Source organism: Schistocerca cancellata, chromosome 6 (assembly GCF_023864275.1).
Source record: "Schistocerca cancellata isolate TAMUIC-IGC-003103 chromosome 6, iqSchCanc2.1, whole genome shotgun sequence".
In the NCBI taxonomy this organism is placed as follows: domain Eukaryota; kingdom Metazoa; phylum Arthropoda; class Insecta; order Orthoptera; family Acrididae; genus Schistocerca; species Schistocerca cancellata.
The window spans coordinates 676,872,591-676,894,883 of record NC_064631.1 but is presented as its reverse complement, the minus strand read 5'-3'; the positions used below and the strand labels follow the sequence as shown (position 1 = coordinate 676,894,883).

The 22,293-nt window shown below is 40.7% G+C and overlaps 1 protein-coding gene across 5 annotated transcripts in view; it reads left to right on the top strand.

The window, feature by feature from the left end:
* Positions 1–20,425, top strand: part of LOC126088129 (alpha-N-acetylglucosaminidase) — a 377,251-nt gene extending 356,826 nt beyond the window's left edge. For 4 of the 5 annotated variants that reach the window (XM_049906245.1, XM_049906244.1, XM_049906242.1 and 1 more), the window contains 2 exons: positions 5,244–5,382; positions 19,964–20,425. In XM_049906245.1, the coding sequence (XP_049762202.1) occupies positions 5,244–5,382; positions 19,964–20,063 (239 nt within the window). In that variant the 3' untranslated portion in view covers positions 20,064–20,425. Of the gene's footprint in view, positions 1–5,243; positions 5,396–19,963 lie in introns of all 5 variants that reach the window. The other variant, XM_049906246.1, reaches the window with a different exon arrangement.
* Positions 20,426–22,293: the final 1,868 nt, after the last annotated feature.

Below are 22,293 nucleotides of genomic sequence, written 5' to 3'. Positions count from 1 at the left end.
AATTGGGGAATTATCTGGAATCTTTTTGTTGTGGAGACATTGTTGTAACATTTTTCAATTAGGGGCCACATTTCCAATGTATTCCATTTCCCTGTATTTTATGCAGTACTTTCCTTACTTTCTTTTTGGGGCATCACCATGTCATTGACAATTGTGATTGTTCTGCTGTTTAAGGGTAATTTTGCCCACTGAGAATAAGAAAGTGTCTATACCTTTTTCAGCTGCTCTTTTCCCACTTATTAAGAATCTACTGACAACTTTAGCTTAAGTTCTTGTACTGGAAATTGTGTCTTAGACCACTGTATAGTTTGTCACCAAAGAGTACTCTACTTTTGTTTACTGTCTTCTGTTTCCTTGCTTACATTCTCCTTTATTTGTAAGAGTAATCTGCAATTGAAGACTAGAAATGACTTGGACCATTTTGTGAAAAACAAGATTTTGCTGTCAGTAGAAGGTATGTTTCAAGCCATTACCTGACAAGAGGAATGATGTCCATATGTCCTCCTGTTAGTTTTCTATGGCCGCTCGTAGATGGCCTCCAACCTATGAGGAACGTCGATATGCACCAAGTCCACGTTCTACCACTGGTACTCTGCTGTTCGTCAGTTGACATTTGTTAATGAAGATGGGTGAAGTTATGATTCATTGTGAGTCAGAATATTGTGATGGTCCAAAAGCAATGAAGAGACATTGTGAAAGTGTAAGTAAGAGAGTGGTGGAGAACTGATGCATTTGTTGCAACATTACCAAACAGTGATACTTGCGCACTGTCCATAGACCTCCAACAGTGTATGTTCTACCTTTTCTTACACATTCATATATAATCTCTCTGTAGCAACTATCATTTCACAGTTTCAGTGTACATAATATGCATGACACTGGTGATCCAACAGTGTGTATGTGGAATGCGATGGAAGGTGGCAGGACAGGCAATGAAATCGCATCTTGTTTATTTGCACTTCTCAGTCAAGTACCTAGCATCACCCTGAAGAAAGAACTGAGTGTATGGAATGACAACTTCTTCACCAAAAATCCAAAATAAAAACAAAATTCTTCTATTCATGTACATGTTTCTAGTGTCTTGTATTTTTGAATGTGTTGACCATAAATATCTCATTTCTGGATGTGGCAAAATTGCACAGTTATGTAGTGTTGTATTGCCTGTGTCGTGTGCTTGTGTTTAGAAATAATTGTGTCGTCAAACATTTTGCACCAGCCACCAGAGGTGCTGAGTTTTGCTTTTGTTATTCTTTGATTACACTTTTTGTTTTTTTATATTCCATGCTGGTAGTTAGTTCATGCATAGTTCCGAGATAACTCTGATGTTTTTTTTTTTTTTTCCCCTTCATGTTAAGTTATTTTCAATTGCAAGCTCGGAATGATCAAACAAGTTTTATATTTTTCACCATCTTCTGTGGCTGTGATCAATAAAGCTAACGTTAATATTCTTCGAAAGAGTTTTTGTGTAGTGTGGTTATTTCATAAGAAGTAGATGCAGGTTCTAATGCCCGAACAACAATCTGCTCAGCTTGTACTGACAAAGTGGTGACACCGACATGATTTACTTGCATAGTATCATTGGATTAATGAGCATTTACAGAAGAGTTTTGCAAAATGACTGATCTGAACCCCACCATGTGATGATTGGCTGTAAGACTACCAACTTCGTGGCCATACAATCCAGCTTTGTGGATTGCGCAGGTAGAGGCCAGATTTTTCTATAGTGTAAGCATTGCAGGAAGATTGAATCTGTCAAGTTCTCACTTGGAAAGGTATTGGGGACAGAAAGCCTTTGCAGTACTTGCAGCACCTAAGAAGTAAAGTAGACTTGGGAACCTTTCTGGACAGCTTACTGCATGCAGTATAGAGCAGTCATTTGTCACCACCTGTCAAAGCAATTATAGCGTCAAGTCTGACACATCCTTGGACGTAGTAGCAGAGTTGGCCAATAAAACCCAGGATGCAGTGTCACTGGCTCCTGTCGGTGCAATCATTGCACTGGCAAATGTTTCACACACAGGTTATGACGCTGTGGTGGCCAAGGTAGATCCATTGACATAACAGATTACCAGTAACAAACTGTTATCTTGATATGACCCAAGCAATGACAGAAGCTGGAATTGATACTGCCAATGCTTGTGCAGCAGGTCATGGACGACCTCTTCCACAACTGAACCTGAACAGAAAGTTATCTGCTGGTATCACCGGAAATTCAGAAAGCAAGCTTGTAGATGCACAGCCCCCCCTATACTAACCCAAATGACAATGGCAGTCAGAAGTAGGCTCCTCCTCAGATTGCCGATCAGTGTTCCCACTCCTGTTTGTTAGTGATCGACGGTCCAGCTTGAAATATTTCATAGACACTGGATTCAATTTGTCCATTTACCCATGGACTATGTTGCACGGAAAGCAACCACCCATGTTCTTCTGTCTGTCCCCTGCAGACAACTCAGTCATAACAACGTATGGCACACTGCACTTGCAACTAGACCTGAGTTTACACCAAGCCTTCATGTGGGATTATAGCATTGCAGACATCACCGAACCTATCATTGGAGTGGACTTCCTCTCCTATTATAATCTACTGCCAGCCATCAAGTACTCATGCCTAGTTGACAGCACCATAGGCTTAACAGTGTCCGGATTTCAGCAGAATACAGCCATTCATACTACAAATTAATGCAAGTGGTGTACGGCGAGTACGCAGAGCTGCTGAATGGATTACCGGCTCTGACACGACCCCCTGGAGCACCTGTCCACTACATAGAGATGCCCAACAGTCCCCCCACATCTTGCAGATCATGATGTTTGGCTCCAGATCATTTTAAAATTGCGAAAGCGGAGTTTGACAGTGCAATTTGTGAATGTGTAATGCAGCCTTCCAACAGCCCCTGGTCCTCACTGCTACACTTGATCCCGATAAAGGGTAGTGCAAGGCGGCATTGTGATGACTACAGAACCCCAAATGCCAGAACAATACTGGGTGGATACCCAGGCCATTGTTACATGACTATAACTATGTATTGAGTGGTGCAGTTATTTCTAACATCCTGGACTGTGCAAAAGCATACACACATCCATGTAGCTGAACAAGACATTCCCAAGACGACAATCATCAGTCCTGTTGGCCTGTTTGATAGCAAATTTATGACTTGTGGACTCAGGAATGCTGGTCAGACATGGCAATGCTTCATTGAGTCAGTGCTACAAGGTCTAACGTTTGCTTTCGCTTTCGTGGACGGATTTTAGTTTTTTTATCATCAGCAGAGCAACATTGACAGCATTTAACTGAAGTGGTAAGCAGTTGGATCACTACGGCGTCATCCTGAACACCACCAAATGTGTCTTTGGCCAGCCCCAAGAGGATTTCCTAGGGAATAGGATAACAGCAGCAGGATTGCTACCACTGCCAGAGAAGGTGGAAGCTATATTACGGATTTCATGCTGAAATATGGCCAAGAAATTGAATTGAATCCTTGGTATGTTAAATTTTTATCGCCATCACTTGCCACACTTGGCCAAGTTACAGGAACCGTTAATTGTAGCACTCACCGGCCCAGAGAACAAGGGTAACCTGCCTATAGCTTGAACTCATAGCGTGTGTGTGGCATCTGAAGTGGTCAAAAAGAACATTGCAGATGCTGCACTACTGGAACGCCCTGAGCCACTGCACCTTTGGCATGAGTGGTTAATGCTAGCCAGATGGCGATTGGTGCAACATTGCAACAACAGTGTAGTGACATATGGCAACCACTTGTGTTTTTCTCATTCAAACTATTACCCTCAAAAAAATGTGGAGTGCCTATGATGGAGAACTTGTGGCCGTTTATAAGTCTATCAAATACTTCAGACCTCACCTGGAAGCTAGAGACTTTATTATCTTCAATGATCACAAACCGCTAACTTACGCCTTTCCCCAGAACCACACAAACTGTTCACCTAGGCAACAAAATCGGCTTATGTTCAGCTCACAATTCGTTACACATGTTTGGCACATCTCCAGCATTGATAGTGTAGTGGCTGATTGTTTGTCTCGGGTTGAAAGCATTTCTAGCACAGTTGATTACGTCAAGCTTACCGTTTTGATTACGTCAAGCTTACCGTTGCTCCACAGTCAGCTCAGAAACTACAAGGACTTTTATCAGCAGGAAAATCGGTGTTGGATCTGCAACTTATCCAAATTCCAACAAGTGATGTCAGGCTGTATTGTGGACATTGCAACATCAAAACCACGACCATTCCTACCACTTACCTTCAGTATTCTACATAACTTGTGCCACCTTGGTATTCCATTGACAACCTACCTAGTGACTAATCATTACGTGTGGCCGGGTACACAGAAAGACTGCCGCAAATGGGCAAGGTGTTGTCTTAAATGCCAATGCAGCAACATACACCGCCACATGCAAGCATCGATAGGGAGCCTCCCTATCACAATGGTCCATTTCAGTCACCTCAACATCAACATCATTGGTCCATTGCCATCATCCAACAGCCAACATTACATACTTACAATGATAGATTGTTAACCTGCTGGCCTGAAGCTGCACTGGTGGACAATGTTACAGCAGAAACTATGAAGCTAAAGTAAGTTGACAACTGCCAGTGCTTACCATGAGAGAAGAAGAAGGACCTTTTAAGAATGATGCCATATTCACCCAAAGAACACAGGATGCTTTATTAGGACATTTTGGAAAACTGTCAATAAATGAAGACTGCAAATTCAAAAGGGGCTAAGTACCAAAATGAATGTTTCGAGATACTGAAGGAAAACAAATTTATTCCATGTAGAATTCCTCCACACAAATAATGCAACAGCAAGTCAGACTGTAAGCAGCTGTGAGCTGCTATGTAACTCAGAAATGTAACTGAACAACGAGTAGGCCCGTAGTATCTCAAGAAAATGGCATTTTGGAAAAGTGCTAACTCCATCTTGTGCTTTAATTTCTGTTGTATCTACTACAAAATGGAGGATCTGTCGTTCTTGATGCTCAATATCCCACGTTTTTATCCTTGTGTTCTCCAGGACTAGATGGAAGGATACTCCTAAATAGTGCAGCTCAATACCAGTCATCAGTGTTTTTAAATTATTGCTGTAAAATATACAACATTTATGTGCTATTCATAATATGGCTAATCTGCCATTCTCTTTTGGTACTCCTGCAAAATAGTTGTTACTTATTCTACATATACACAGTGTATCTCTGTTTGTGCCACTCACTGAATGCCTTTATTCCTTGCAGGTGACAGCATTGCCCTAGCAAGACAGATTCATGCACGCTGGCGGAACAGAGCACGAGTTCTAAGAAAGTTGCAGAACAGAAAAAAGTCGAACCATGATCTGGAAAAAGAATCCAAGGAGCCCGAGAAGTATCTGAAATGGTAAAGTTGCCAGGTGACATATTGTTCTTTGTATTTTTATTGAAAATGTTATGTAGCCTGCAAATAAAGAATGTGAGAATTTTAAGTTCTCTCAGGTGACTGTAATTTCAAATTGCGTGCAAAAAAATTGAGGGAAATATATATTTCAGTACAACATTTTCTTTGTGTATGTGATCAGAATAAATATTTTTAAAACAGTGTCCGCTGGATTTGTTCTCTCTCTCTCTCTCTCTCTCTCTCTCTCTCTCTCTCCCCCCCCCCCTCTCTCTCTCCCCCCCTCTCCCCCTCCCTCCCTCCCTCCCCTCTACCCCCACCCCCACCCCAGTCAATATTGTGAAAAGCTTTTTCAAAGTCGACAAATGCTAGAAACGTAGGTTTGCCTTTCCTTAACCGATCTTCTAAGATAAGTTGTAGGGTCAGTGTTGCCTCGCGTCTTCCAGTGTTTCTACAGAATCCAAACTGATCTTCCCTGAGGTCGGCTTCTACTATTTTTTCCATTCGTTCGTTGAGAATTTTTGTTAGTATGTTGCAACCAGTATTTATTGAACCGATAGTTCGGTAATTTTCGCACCTGTCAAACCTGCTTTCTTTGGGATTGGAATTATATATTCTTCTTGAAGTCTAAAGGTATTTCACGTGTCTCATACATCTTGCTCACCAGATGGAAGAGCTTCATCATGGCTGGCTCTTCCAAGGCTATCAGTAGTTCTAATGGAATGTTTTCTACTCCAAGGGCCTTGTTTCGACTTTGGTCTTTCAGTGCTTTGTCAAATTCTTCTCCCAGTATCATATCTCCCATTTCATCTTCATCTACGTCCTCTTCCATTTCCACAATATTGCCCTCAAGTACATCACCCTTGTATAGGCTCTCTATGTACTCCTTCCACCTTTGTGCTTTCCTTTTTTTGCTTAGGACAGGTTTCCCATCTGAGCTCTTGATGTTCATACAGGTGGTTCTCTTTTCTGCAAAGGTCTCTTTAGTTTTCCTGTAGGCCGTATCTATCTTACTCCTTGTGATATTTGCTTCTATATCCTTACATTTGTCCTCCAACCATCCCTGCTTAACGATTTTGCACTTCCCATCAATCTCATTTTTGAAATGTTTGTATTCCTTTTCACTTACTTTATTTACTGCATTTTTATATTTTCTCCTTTCATCAATTAAATTCAATATCTCTTCTGTTACCCAAGGATTTCTACTAGCACTACTTGATCCTCTGCTGCCTTCACAATTTCATCTCTCAAAGCTACCCATTTTTCTTCTACTGTATGTATTTCCTCTGTTCTTGTCAATTGTGGCCTAATGCTCCCTCTGAAATTGTCAACGACTTCTGCTTCAGGTCCCATCTCCTTAGTATTTTTTTGCAGTTTCTTCAGTGTTGATCCACAGTTCATAATCAGTAGATTGTGGTCAGAGTTCGCAGCCGCCCCTGGAAATGTCTTTTAGTGTAAAATTTGGTTTCTAAATCTCTGTCTTACAATTATATAATCTATGTGAAACATCCCAGTGTCTCCAGGCCTCTTCCACGTATACAACCTTCTTTCAAGATTCTTAAACCAAGTGTTATAAGTTATATTCTGACTTCCTCTTTGATTCCTTACCCCCACTCCATATTCATCTACCGCTTTTCCATCTCTTCCTTTTCCTACAATCGAATCCAGTCCCCCATGACTATTAAATTTTTGTCTCCCTTAACTAATAATTTCTTTTATCACATCATACATTCTTCATTATCTTCATCATCTGCGGAGTTAGTTGGCATATAAACTTGTACTACTGTGGTAGACGTGCGCTTCGTATCTATCTTGGCTACAGTAATGCTTTCACTATGCTGTTCGTAGTAGCTTATCTGTGTTTCTATCTTTTTAGTCATTATTAAACGTACTCCTGCATTACCATTATCTGATTTTTTATTTATAACCCTGTATTTACCTGACCAGAAGTCTTGTTCCTCCTGCCACTGAACTTCACTAATTCCCGCTGTATCTAACTTTAACCTACCCATTTCCTTTTTTAAATATTGTAACCTACCTACTGAATTAAGAGATCTCGCATTTCCTGCTGTGATCCATAGAACGCCAGTTTTGTTTCTCCTGATAACGACTTCCTCCTGAATAGTGCCTGCCGGGAGATCCGAATGGGAAACTATTTTACCTCCAGAATATTTTACCCAAGAGGACGCCATCATCATTTAACCATACAGTAAAGGTGCATGCCCTCGGGAAAAATTACGGCTGAAGTTTCCCCTTGCTTTCAGCCGTTCGCAGTACCAGCACAGCCAGGCTGTTTTGGTCGATGTTACAAGGCCAGATCAGTCAATCATACAGACAGTTTCCAGAATGAGATTTTCACTCTGCAGTGGAGTGTGCGCTGATATGAAACTTCCTGTCAGATTAAAACTGTGTGCCCGACCGAGACTCGAACTCGGGACCTTTGCCTTTCGCGGGCAAGTGCGCTACCTTAATCTGCCAGGAAGTTTCATACAGACTGTTGCCGCCACAACTACTGAAATGGCTGGTGCCCCTCTTCAGGAACCAAAGGTTTGTCTGGCCTCTCAACAGATACCCTTCTGTTGTGGTTGCACCTACAGCATCCGTATCATCAAGGCATGCAAGCCTCCCCACCATTGGCAAGGTTCATATGTTATACCTGAAAATACTTTTTCAGTTTTCGTAGAAAAAGTTACAGTCAAAAATGTCAGATCTGATTTCTAGGATGAGTGATCAAAAGTTTACGAATGATACCCTTGCAGGCAATGCTTTCTTCCTCTTCTTCTTCTTCATAACATGAAAACTATGTCAGTGCTATGTAGGAACACAAAGCACTCACTTTGCCTCTGATTCTGTATTGTTCACTGCAATTTGTGTAGATTTTTCACAGTATACATCAGAATCAGTGGCAGTTCTTGAGATGTTAACTAAAGAAGCAATATTACTATTCCTTCATGAGTTCATTATCTGAACTACAGTTCATCTGTAGCATCAGATGAAAATCGTCTTTGCTTTTATTATGTTGTTTTTGTTGTGGTCTTCAGTCCTGAGACTGGTTTGATGCAGCTCTCCATGCTGCTCTATCCTGTGCAAGCTTCTTCATCTCCCAGTACCTACTGCAACCTACATCCTTCTGAATCTGCTTAGTGTATTCATCTCTTGATCTCCCTCTATGATTTTTACCCTCCACTCTGCCCTCCAATACTAAATTGGTGGTCCCTTGATGCCTCAGAACATGTCCTACCAACCGATCCCTTCTTCTGGTCAAGTTGTGCCACAAACTTCTCTTCTCCCCAATCCTATTCAATACTTCCTCATTAGTTATGTGGTCTACCCATCTAATCTTCACATTCTTCTGTAGCACCACATTTCGAAAGCTTCTATTCTCTTCTTGTCCAAACTATTTATTGTCCATGTTTCACTTCCATACATTGCTACACTCCATACAAATACTTTCAGAAATGACTTCCTGACACTTAAATCTATACTTGATGTTAACAAATTTCTCTTCTTGAGAAACGCTTTCCTTGCCATTGCCAGTCTACATTTTATATCGTCTCTACTTCGACCATCATCAGTTATTTTTGCTCCCCAAATAGCAAAACTCCTATACTACTTTAAGTGTCTCATTTCCTAACCTAATTCCCTCAGCATCACCTGACTTAATTTGACTACATTCCATTATCCTCGTTTTGCTTTTGTTGATGTTCATCTTATATCCTCCTTTCAAGACACTGTCCATTCCATTCAACTGCTCTTCCAGGTCCTTTGCTGTCTCGGACAGAATTACAATGTCATCGGCAAACCTCAAAGTTTTTATTTCTTCTCCATGGATTTGAATACCTACTCCGAATTTTTCTTTTGTTTCCTTTACTGCTTGCTCAATATACAGATTGAATAATATCGGGGATAGGCTACAACCCTGTCTCACTGCCTTCCCAACCACTGCTTCCCTTTCGTGCCCCTCGACTCTTATATCTGCGATCTGGTTTCTGTACAAATTGTAAATATCCTTTCGCACCCTGTATTTTACCCCTGCCACCTTTAGAATTTGAAAGAGAGTATTCCAGTCAACATTGTCAAAAGCTTTCTCTAAGTCTACAAATGCTAGAAACGTAGGTTTGCCTTTTCTTAATCTTTCTTCTAAGATAAGTCGTAAGGTCAGTATTGCCTCACGTGTCCAGTGTTTCTACGGAATTCAAACTGATCTTCCCCGAGGTTGGCTTCTACTAGTTTTTCCATTCGTCTATAAAGACTTCGTGTTAGTATCTTGCAGCTGTGGCTACGATCTCTATATAAGCGGCGGCCCCAGCTCCTAACAGCCAGTCGTCGACTCACCTCGGAAGATGTTCTCCGTAGTTGAGAACGAAACGTCAGGAAGAAGAAGTTCTACAGATCGACCACGGCAACTTAGCCCGGAAGATTTTACTGATAAAGACGCCGGCCGTGAAAGCCTACATGGAATGATATTAAACTGATTGTTCGGTAATTTTCACATCTGTCAACACCTGCTTTCTTTGGGATTGGAATTATTATATTCTTCTTGAAGTCTGAGGGTATTTCGCCTGTTTCATACATCTTGCACACCAGATGGTAGAGTTTTGACAGGACTGGCTCTCCCAAGGCCGTCAGTAGTTCCAATGGAATGTTGTCTACTCCGGGGGCCTTGTTCCGACTCAGGTCTTTCAGCACTCTGTCAAACTCTTCATGCAGTATCATATCTCCCATTTTATCTTCATCTACATCCTCTTCCATTTCCATAATATTGTCCTCCAGAACATCGTCCCTGTATAGACCCTCGATATACTCCTTCCACCTTTCTGCTTTCCCTTCTTTGCTTAGAACTGGGTTTCCATCTGAGCTCTTGATGTTCATACAAGTGGTTCTCTTATCTCCAAAGGTCTCTTTAATTTTCCTGTAGGCAGTATCTATCTTACCCCTAGTGAGACAAGCCTCTACATCCTTACATTTGTCCTCTAGCCATCCCTGCTTAGCCATTTTGCACTTCCTGTCGATCTCATTTTTGAGACGTTTGTATTCCTTTTTGCCTGCTTCATTTACTGCATTTTTATATTTTCTCCTTTCATCAATTAAATTCAATATTTCTTCTGTTACCCAAGGATTTCTACCAGCCCTTGCCTTTTTACCTACTTGATCCTCTGCTGCCTTCACTACCGTATTTACTCGAATCTAAGCCGCACTTTTTTTCCGGTTTTTGTAATCCAAAAAACCGCCTGCGGCTTAGAATCGAGTGCAAAGCAAGCGGAGGTTCTGAAAAATGTTGGTAGGTGCCGCCACATCTAACTTCTGCCGTCGAATATATGTAGCGCTACACAAGCATGTTTTGTGGGCACAAAGATAAATACTGGCGCCAAAACTTTTTTTTCTCCGCCCCTTGTTTCGGACACTGCATTTTCTTACATTATCCAACGAAGTAAATACAAATTCCGTATTGTTCATCTTCGAATGTAGCAGAATTTCAATGTACTACGAAAATCCGACTGGCAAGACTGTTAGGGATGTTTGTCAATATGGCCAACTCTACGTTCCGAGTTTTTTCCTACCTGTGAGAAGAGATGGTTGCTAATAGGAACCTGATGAAATGTGAATCACATGCACTATTCTCTTCACTATAAGAATAATACGAAAATAAACATTTTGCCATGTATTCTTTCGTGTTTGCTGCTATCTCATTTAAATCCTGCATGCCTAATAAACTACGAAACTAGAGTGAGACAACAGCAAACGCGGAAGAATATACGTATCGTGTCATGTTTATATTCGTATTATTCTTATGCCTAATAGTGATATAGTCAGAAATGAAGCACGGCAACTGACTCGATTTTAAATGTAAGATGACTAATTTCTGTGCAGAATTTGATGTACTAAATAAGCGGCTGCAAAGATTTTCAAACGGAGAAAAATTTGCGCCTAACTCTCGTTCAGAACGCAGTCTATTATTTGGTTCTTGTTGGTTGTCAAATAAAGCAGCAGTGTAACTAACAACAAATAGCAGTCTCTTGCCATTGTTTCGCTAATGAGACGATTCCTCTTCTTTTTTTTTTTTTTTTTTTTTTTTAAGCGGCGGTAGCGCGCATAAAGCAAGTCATGCCGCGAGCGGCGACAGGCCGTAAATACGCACTATCAGAATGCGACAAACAATGCATGACACAGTACAGTAACGCATTTTCAGCTTAGAGTGACGTAAACACCTATAACAAAGAAAACGGCACTTATCAGATCAAAGCAAAATAAGCAATCGATTCAAAACAGACGAATCACATGAAAAAGGAAGGGTACCCGTATAAATACGGACGGAGCGCCTGACGCATAGCAATGGCTACCTGGTAAAGCTTAACTGCTAAGCTTACGACTCGAACCAAACTACTGTAGCTGTATCGTCTTTCATTCGACCTAAATTGTGTCTCATATTACAATGGACCAACTTTGTTTCGATTTGGAGGTGCGGCCTAAAACTTTTCTCTTCCCTTGAATTTCGAGTCTCAAATTTCAGGTGCGGCTTAGATTCGGGAAATATTTTTTTCCTTTATTTCGAGTCTCATTTTTCAGGTGCGGCTTAGATTCGAGTGCGGCTTAGATTCGAGTAAATACGGTACTTCATCCCTCAGAGCTACCCATTCTTCTTCTACTGTATTTCTTTCCCCCATTCCTGTCAATTGTTCCTTTATGCTCTCCCTGAAACTCTGTACAACCTCTGGTTCTTTCAGTTTATCCAGTTCCCATCTCCTTAAATTCCCACCTTTTTGCAGTTTCTTCAGTTTTAATCTACAGTTCATAACCAATAGATTGTGGTCAGAGTCCACATCTGCCCCTGGAAATGACTTAGAATTTAAAACCTGGTTCCTAAATCTCTGTCTTACCATTATATAATCTATCTGATACCTTTTAGTATCTCCAGGGTTCTTCCATGTATACAACCTTCTTTTATGATTCTTAAACCAAGTGTTAGCTATGATTATGTTGTGCTCTGTGCAAAATTCTACCAGGCGGCTTCCTCTTTCATTTCTTAGCCCCAATCCATATTCACCTATTATATTTCCTTCTCTCCTTTTTCCTACACTCGAATTCCAGTCACCCATGACTATTAAATTTTCGTCTCCCTTCACTATCTGAATAATTTCTTTTATTTCATCATACATTTCTTCGATTTCTTCGTCATCTGCAGAGCTAGTTGGCATATAAACTTGCACTACTGTAGTAGGTGTGGGCTTCGTATCTATCTTGGCCACAACAATGCGTTCGCTGTGCTGTTTGTAGTAGCTTACCCGCATTCCTATTTTCCTATTCATTATTAAACCTACTCCTGCATTACCCCTATTTGATTTTGTGTTTATAACCCTGTAGTCACCTGACCAGAAGTCTTGTTCCTCCTGCCAACGAACTTCACTAATTCCCACTATATCTAACTTTAACCTATCCATTTCCCTTTTTAAATTTTCTAACCTACCTGCCTGATTAAAGGATCTGACATTCCATTTTATTATGTACATTATTTATTCCAGAGCTGATTTTTTTTAAAAAAAACCAGCACAAAACAGTTATTATATAAATAACATGGTTTCAAAGTTTTGTTTTTAAGAAACATAACGAAAGACTTATTTCACAAATGTTGTTGGTTTCATCTTCCCAAAAACTTACCACACTCAGTCAGTAGAGACATCCATAATCTAATAAATAATGGAAGGAATAAAGGTTGTCAGTGGCCATATTATTCAGGCCTTGAGCAGTTGATAGCACATAACAAAGGTTGAAACTGTCATTACGCTTTTGGAAATTGTCCACCCTTGGAGATAATTGTCTGTCAAAAACCAACACCTGCACATGTATATCTACATTTTCATGACTGGTAACATAGCCCGATGCTGCAGCCTGACTGGTGTGAGGGGTTGTTTTGAGTGGAGTGGATGAGAGTAACAAGGAGGAGTGAAGGGAAAGGGTGGACGAAGGGAACTGAAGGTGCTGGCTGAGGGAGAGAGACATCAATGAAACAAGATAGGAACATGACACATGAAGGAAAGGAAAAATGAATTGGGAAGGAGTAAGGACTGGGTGATAGCACAGAGGAAGCACAGATCCCAGAGAGAACACTGGATGTTGATTTGTGGAGTAAAGTGGGAGGCATGGGGGATATGGGTGGATGTGTGTGGGACAGGGGCAGGGGCTACTGAAGATTGAGGCCAAAAAGATTGCGGGATCAAAGGATGTGTTGTAACGGTGACTCCCATCTATATAACTCAGAATATTTTTCTGAGGTTGGGGGTGGGAAGTGGCACACACTGTGAAGCAGCGTTTACATTGAGCGTGGTTTGTTCAGTTCTTGTTCTGTCAGTTGGTGGTCAGATTTGCTCTTGGGTACGATTTGAGGATAACTATTCATTTGTGTGGACAGTCATTTGGTGATTATCAGATATAGACTCTGCTGATCATCTCAGAAAAAAAGTATACAAAAGTATGATATAAAATTTCAAGAGAATATTCAGAAACTTCAAGTTTTATATTAAAAGCAAAAAGTCTGGTAGACAGAATAACTTTGCAGTGGATGAGTTTTCACAGGGTCATAGGAAGGAAAATCCACAATTCTATGTGGAAAAACAGTTTCGAACAGTAGTGGGGATTTAGAAAAAGTTGATATGGAAGAATTTTCTGATTGAAATGGAACAGCCCATTGGCATGGGCTTCAGGGACAAAATGTTCAACAAAAAGCTTGGGGCAGTGCAATGTAATCAAATAGCAGGAGAAAGATACGAGCTCATGTGGTAAATTGTAATCACTGGTGAAATACTGAGTGTATTATTTAATACACAGGTGATACTTGATGTGGTACAAATCATTCCAGAAAATTTTAATAGCAGGAACAAAATACTTTTAAAGAAATTGGTATGATTATCACTGAGGAAGTGTTTAAGAAGTGGAATAGCTGAAAATTCAAAGATTGCCTTGTTCTGGAAAGAAAACTGTAGTAATGTGCGCTATTGGAAATGAATCTGGATTAGTGTAAAGTGGTGTCATGTGTTTTATTGGGCAAAAATGCAGTGCAGATTACCAGTCTGAGAACAGTGCTGAATGGGTTCAGAAGTGTTCTCCAAAAGTTACCCAAAGATTATTGTAGATTAGGCTCTGTATCACAAACAAGAAATCCGGTATCACAAAACCTATCTGTGAAATAGGAAGAGGATTTTGTTATTTAATGACTGGGAAACAGTAACCTAGAACTTTCTTCTAATCCCACACCTTATTGTTAGAGGAACTTACGGGTCTACAGGAACACGCGCAGCTGCACTTTAGTTCACAAAAATTGCAATTGAAGAGTGTATTGTGGCCCCTGGACAATGAAATTAGCTTACGTGGCCACTTGTGGCAGACTATGAGTTCAGTGCCATTGAACTTATTTGGGCTTTATCTAGAACAAAATAAACTAGACATTTAAGGTATATAATATGCGACAGCTCTACCACTTCACTCTACAAAAAATTCCCTAAATTGTCTGGAGGAATTTGATGATTCATCACAAAATACAGCAGATATGCACAAAGTGTTCATTGTCTTGACATGTCAACAGAACCATTGTTAATTCAAGTAAATGAGTGTAATAACAGCAAAAACTTAGGTAGTAGTTAAAGTGATTAAGGTAGTTTTCTTTTCCTGATTCATCACGCTGTCCTGTAAAATTTATTTCAATCCCATTGTTCCACATCATAGATCATGTTTTGATTCACTGTTGCATATACAAAACACATTTCGTTTCATGTATTGAGAGTTTCTTGTATATTGAGTCTTCATAATCAATTTCCATTTTACTGCATTTAAAAAGCCAGATTCTTGCCCTCTATGTGTAACAGCCACTGTACGCAGTAATGCATTGTCGGAACATGAAAACAAAGTTTCCACTCTTTGCTGGTGGAGTAGGCACCTGCTGTGCATTACAACAGTTGCAGTGCACTAAAGTGACAACCTCACACTCCACCACGGCCTTCCATGACTGCTTTACAAAAGACTTTACTGACAAATGGGGGGATTATAAATAATTTAAGGAGTAAAGGTAACTACTCACCAAACATTAATTAATTAAAACTTCCGGGCTGAATTGCTGTTGTCCATATATAAAACTACTTCTCCTTCCTGGTGTTTCATTGTCTACTGCAGGCAACATCTTCCGAGGTGAGTCGGTTACTGGCTGCTAGGCGCTGGAGGTCCCGCTTATATAGAGTGCTTAGATGTCTTGCATCTTTCACCGATTTTAAACTTTCACTAATTTTCTTGGTAGGTCGAAAGATTGTCTCCACATGAAACTTTGCCAAAACTTTCCCAATACAGTCGTTGATGTTATGAATAAATGGAAGATAAACTTTTCCAACCTACGGTTGTTGTTGTCGTCGTGTATTTTCAGACACTTTTCTTCTAGGGTGGAGTGCTCGATCTATCTCATTGTCAGTGTACCCATTTCTCTTGAAAGCTGTTAGCAATTGGCTTAATTCATCTTGCAAATAAATTGGCTCACAGATGTTATTAGCCCTGTCCACTAAAGTTTTTATGACTCCTCTCTTCTGCCTAGGATGATGATTTGAATCCTTATGTAGGTAACAATCAGTGTGCGTGTCTTTCCTATATACCTTGTACCCTAAAGTCCCATTTGCTCGTTTAATAAACAATACATCCAAAAAATTCATCTGTCCATTACTCTCTTTCTCCATGGTGAATTGTATCTTTGGACTGAAACCGTTTATGTGCACAAAAAAATCACTTAGTTCCTCTTCAGCATGATTCCATATCACAAAGGTGTCATCCACGTATCGATACCATTTCAAAGGGCTTTTTTTGGCTGACTGCAGCATTGTTGTTCGAAAAATTCCATAAATAGATTAGCAATAGCTGGGCTCAGAGGGCTACCCATGGCCACCCCATCAATTTGTTCATAAAACTTGTTGTTATATTGAAAATAAGTTGATGATAGACAATGTCGAAACAAAGCTATTATATCAGCAGGAAACATATCAGCTATGTAAGAAAGAGCTTCATCAACAGGGACCATGGTGAACAAGGATACTACATCGAAACTGACAAGGATGTCACTTGCACTAACTGTTATTTCCCTCAGGTTTTCGATAAAATGCATGGAATTTTTAATATGAGTGTCAGTTTTACCTATATACGGTTGCAACAAAGAAGCAAGATATGTAGCCAGCTCTTGAGTAGGAGGCCCAATGGCACTTACTATCTGTCTCAATGGGATATTGGGCTTGTGTATCTTAGGTAACCCATCCAGTCTAGGAGGGTAAGCTTCCGTTTTGCAAAGGTATTTTTTTATCTTCTGTAATCATCTAGTTTTAATTAATGAAGATGCTGGCCGTGAAAGCTTATATGTTACGAACTCACCAAACAGTTCACTGACTCATTGATCGATACATAAACAAGATGGAATTTTGTAGCTTTCAGACGAACCCTCCTTCAGAATTATAGAGCATACATACAAACACATACAAGTGCATATCTGCATTGTCCTGGTCTGGTTGGCAGTATTGTGCTGGATTACAGCTCAACTGTAATGAGGGCAACCCTCTTTTAATGAGGAAGGGGTGGGGGGAGATTGGGAAATGGTGACTGATGAACTGGAGGGAGAGGCACTGGATAGGAGTGTGGCACAAGTGAGCTTGTTCTGGCCACAGGCAGGGGGAACTGTGAACGGGAACATGTAGGAGTGGTTTGGAAGGATAAGATAGAACACACAGGAGGCTGTGAATGCAGGATGGGTTGTGAGGCAGGGGTGGAGATTTGTGTGGGACAGGAAGTAGTGGAGTTGGGGCCAGTAGGATTGTGGGATTCAAGGATGTGTTCAAAAATGGCTCTAAGCACTATGGGACTTAATATCTTAGGTCATCAGGCCCCTAGATTTAGAACTACTTAAACCTAACTAACCTAAGGACATTACACACATCCATGCCCAAGGTAGGATTTGAACCTGTGACCGTCGCAGCAGCGCGGTTTCGGACGAAGCATCTAGAGCTGCTCGGCCACAGTGGCCGGCCAAAGATGTGTTTAAGGACAGTTCCCACCTCTGTAATTGAGAGAGGAGGGTGTTGGGAGGAAGGATCCAGATGGAACGGGTTGTGACTCAGCCATTGAAACTGAGTGTGTTGTGTTTAGCAGTGTGGATGGTCATCTTTGCTAATGGCCACATTTGGCAGTGCCCATTCTTTCATGTGGACAGTTGGGTGGTGGTCATGCCTACATGAAATGCTGTGCAGTAGTTGTAGCACAGCTAGTATATGATGTGGCTCCTTCTACAGGTGGTCATGCCGAATGGGATAAACCTGTGATGGGACTGAAGTAAGATGTGCTGGGTTAGTGTGTCTGGTAGGCCATGCACCTGGGCACCCATGTGGCAAGCAGTTGGAAGTAGCTGGTGAGGCTGAAGTAAGATGTGCTGGGTTGGTGTGTCTGGCAGGCCATGCACCTGGGCTCCCATGTGGCAAGCAGTTGGGAGTAGCTGTGACATGAAAATGGAGTAGGCTTTATGTAAGATAGAATGGGCAGAAGAATACAACTACATGACGGCTGGGAAGGATTGTGTGTAAAGTGTTCCTCATTTCCATGTGTGATGATAAGTAGTGAAAGCCCTGGCCAAGGATATGTTCAGCTGTTCCAGTCTGGTATAATATTGGGCGATGAGGTTGCTGCTTTGCAGCTTGTTCCTGGGGAGGGGAGGGGGGGGGGGTTGGAGGATTACAGGCATATTCATTAGTAATAATATGTTATATAGCCAACAAAAGTTCAAGCTTTACACCAGTTTTTTCTCTACTGCAGTAACTACAGTGCTAAGCTCAATAACATTGTATTGAATTTGACAGTGTTGCGATGAAATAGCTAATTGGAAAACAATGAAATTCCATTGTAAATAGGTATATTTTAACTGTGCAAAGGAAATTATTCACGTGATTACATGTGTCATCTGTGTCTCTTCAAAGTTGAGAATCACCAAAATATGCTCAAATGCATGCTGTTCCTTAAATATTTCTGCGTATGTAGCCCCTGTACAACTAAAATAAAGGGTGTACATTAAGTCCGGGAACACTTTCAATTATTTACTGCACAAGTACTAAACATTGTACAGATGTCATACATATTGCATTTTGAAGAGAAACTCTGAAAGTCGTTTATTATTATTATTATTATTATTATTATTATTATTATTATTACAAACATTTGATATGCGAACAATGAGTGACCCAGCAGATGTCAATAGGGTAATCGAATTCTTGCCATACCCGTCCCAGCATGGCATCGTCGACTGCAGCAGTCGCTTCCCTTATTCTCTCCAAGAGCTCTGCAACATCACGTGGCAGAGGCAGTACATACACCAGATCTTTAATGTGTCCCCACAGAAAAAAGTCACACGGAGTGAGATCTGGCAATCGGGGAGGCCATTTCATGAAACAGCTGTCCCCTTCTGTAGTGTGGCTGATCAGTTAATGTTGCAGCTCCATGTTCAACTACCCATGAAGTTCACAATGAAAATGGGGTGGAGCCCCATGCAGCTGAAATATGAACAGAGAGTCCCATTGCATTTGAGGCATCAGCCATTGCTGCAACATGTTCAAGTAGGTTCTAAACATTGAACAGCTGTTGCACACTTGTTTTTGTTGAACTCCCAACACACAGAAAGCTTGTTCTGCACCTGAACTCGCCTTGTTTGCGACTAGTGCTGACTATCAGCAAATTACCAAACTCCGCTGTGGCGGTATACATGGGGAGGGGAAGGGGGGGGGGGGGGAATCTGATATGTGTTTAATGTTTGGTTCTTGTGCAACAAATAAATGAAAGTGTTCCCGTTCCCCGACTTTATGCACACCCTGTATAATACTCACATAAGAAATAAAATTAGACGTTTCATGATAATGGCGTCATATTACATGCCAACGTTAGAAGCTCGAAGCCAAGGCTCAGTCATTATGAAATGGACAGTTGCAAAGGGATACTGGGTTAAATGCACAGAAAGAAAATGATTATAAGAAAATGTGCTGTAGGTTGTATGAAACACTCACTTTTGATAAATGCACTCTTTCTCTTCCATGTATTCATCTGCATCAAGCACTTATTTCATATAGAGTGTAGAGTGCTGATGGAGCACGTTTTGAGTCCATCAATATTCTGTTTTTGTTAGGCAATAGATTTCCCTTATCCATTCTACATGTTTCAGGTACTTATTTCAGACAGAAAAACTGTGTAACGGACCGAGACTCACAACCCATCCTCACAACTTTACTTCCTCCTGTAACTTGCCTCCTACCTCCCAAACTTCACAGAAGCTCTCCTGTGAAACGTCTAAAACTAGCAACACTGGACGAAAGGATATTGCAGAAACATGGCTTAGCCACAGCCTGGGGGTTTTTCCAGAATAAAATTTTCACTCTTCAGCAGAGTGTGCGCAGATGTGAAACTTCCACTGCAGAGTGAAAATTTCATTCTAGTGACAGAAAATATTCTCTATTACATTTCAAGTTCTTATTCAAAAGTAAAATCTTATGTCATTATAAAAGACATTTACTGATAATGATTTATCTTTTTATTATAGGTTCAGCAATATATGGGCAGGCTTCTGGAGAGAATTATTCCAGTCATTGACTTCAATGTTGCGATTCCGTGAAACAGATAAATGGCAAATCGAAGAATAACATGATAAAAAACTTTGCTGTACACTGCAGCTGAGAATTCAGCTACCAGTTGATAGTAATTTTATAATGACATGTTACTGTGCATCAAATATGATTCAATTTTCTTGCATTTCTATTATGAATAATGTTATATACAGTATGAAGCATTAATTAGTGTGTGCAGCATTGCATTACATTTTTTACTAAAAATATTGTGTGCTTAGAGAACCAGAATTTTTGTGCCAGTGATGTGGCAGTTAACATGTTTGTTTTATTTGACAATGGGATCTTTGCTAGTTTTCTAGAGGTAGCACTAATAATTGGCAAAGAACAAACTTCATTCATTTATGCAGTTGTTGTTAATAAAAGAAAAGTAAGCATAATTGCTAGCTTAATTAAACATTTGAAAAGTAATATTAGCAGTATTTTGAGAACTTCCGATCATATGACATTATTGGATAGGATTACTCAGTTGCACATGCACAAAGGTTCTTCTTCCTCCTCACACATTAGCCATTTCCTTGTGAAATGTGTGTGGTGTTGCAAGTGGAACTGTTTAGCGCAGATGACTGAGGTAAGTCTGTGTTCAGTGTCAAATTGTGCTTGTGTTGTTGACAATGACAAAAGAGAGAAATGATCAGGAAATCTAAAGTACCAACTTTTACCTTACAAATAGCACCAAGGGAATTGTTGAGGTTTAGCATGCCCATTAGAAAGAAGAATCAGCATAAACAGGGTTAGATCCTCTTGCTTCACGAGACACATTACCAGGGAGCTTCACCATTTAACCCAGTAATGTGGAATGTTGTCTTGTTATCAAGAATTGTACACCACTGTCCCTCCTCCTTTTCGGTGGTGGTAAAGATCTCTTCACCAGAATCCAAATTGTCAGTCTCATGAACCTGATGCCACCACAGGGACTTGCGTTACAGACTTCTTTGGATGTGGGTCAACTTTTCTTTTTATTTACAGGAGCATGATGAGTTTCGTGATAAAGTCACATCTTCAAGTGTGCATACACAAGTAAAACATTAAGCACATTATGTGGGAAGGAGGGGAACTCAACTTTCTCAAAATAAAATACTGTTATCTGCAACAAATTGGCCAGTTGAAAAACTCACATGTTAAATGTGCTTTTACTTCATGCCAGGAAGCAGCAGGCAGCAGCCCTATCCTCCAACTGCCTTGCCATGCAGGGCTACAGTGCTAGTCAACGAACTTGTGTGTGTTCTGGAGGGCAGTAGCACTGCCACACACATAGTGAGGAAAGTTAGAAACATTTGGATATGTGTGAAAATGTTTGTAACTTCCCCCACTATGTGTGTGGCGATGCTAGTGCCCTCTGGGACACACATGAGCATGTTGAATATCAGTTTGGCCCTGCACAGTGAGGAAGTAGGATGGTTGCTGTGTACTGCTTCCTAGCATGAAGTAAACACACTTTTAATATGTCAGTTTTTTCAACTGGTCGCTTTGATCCATGACACCCCTATGATTTTATTGTGAGAAGGTGAGTTCCCCTGCTTCCGTACTATGGTGTTTTACTAATACATCGGCACCTGGATGGATAAAAATCTACTCATCAAATGGCAGCAGGAGAACACACATATAAAAGGTGTTGAAGTTTGTAAGTCAGAGCCAGTAGCTCCTTCTTCTGGCTGAAGGGTTGAAGGGGAAGGAAGAGAGGTGAAGGAAAAGAACTGGTGATGTTTAGGAAAAGGGATACAGGTTGGAAAAGTCACCCAGAACATTGGGTCAGGGGAAACTTGCGGGACAGGATGAGAAGAAGAAGATTGGTTGTTGGGCACCGCACCAGACAACACCTGAAAACCTACGAGATTAGTGGTGAAAGACAGAGTAATATGGAAGACAGAGGCTACTGTAAAATCATCATGCAGGAGTTAACAAAGAGCAAAAAGCTAATTGCATTTTATGTGAAAGAGGTGGAAGGGCTCGGCGAAAAATAGTGAGGTCAGGAAATGAAAGACGTAGAAAACCAAAAGGGAGGGAAGAAAGGAATAGTTACTGTGAACAAATGCTGAGACCTAAGAAATTCACATAAATTAAGGCCAGGTGGGTGGTGAGAGCCAAGGAAACATTGTAGTGCCATTTCCCCACTTGCGGAATTCTGAGAAACTGGAGGAAGAACTCAGATGACATGTGGTGAAACAGGCAACGAGGTCACGACTGTCATGTTTTGGAGCATGCTGTGCAACAGGATACTGTGTGTTGGCAGTGTACACCCTCTGCC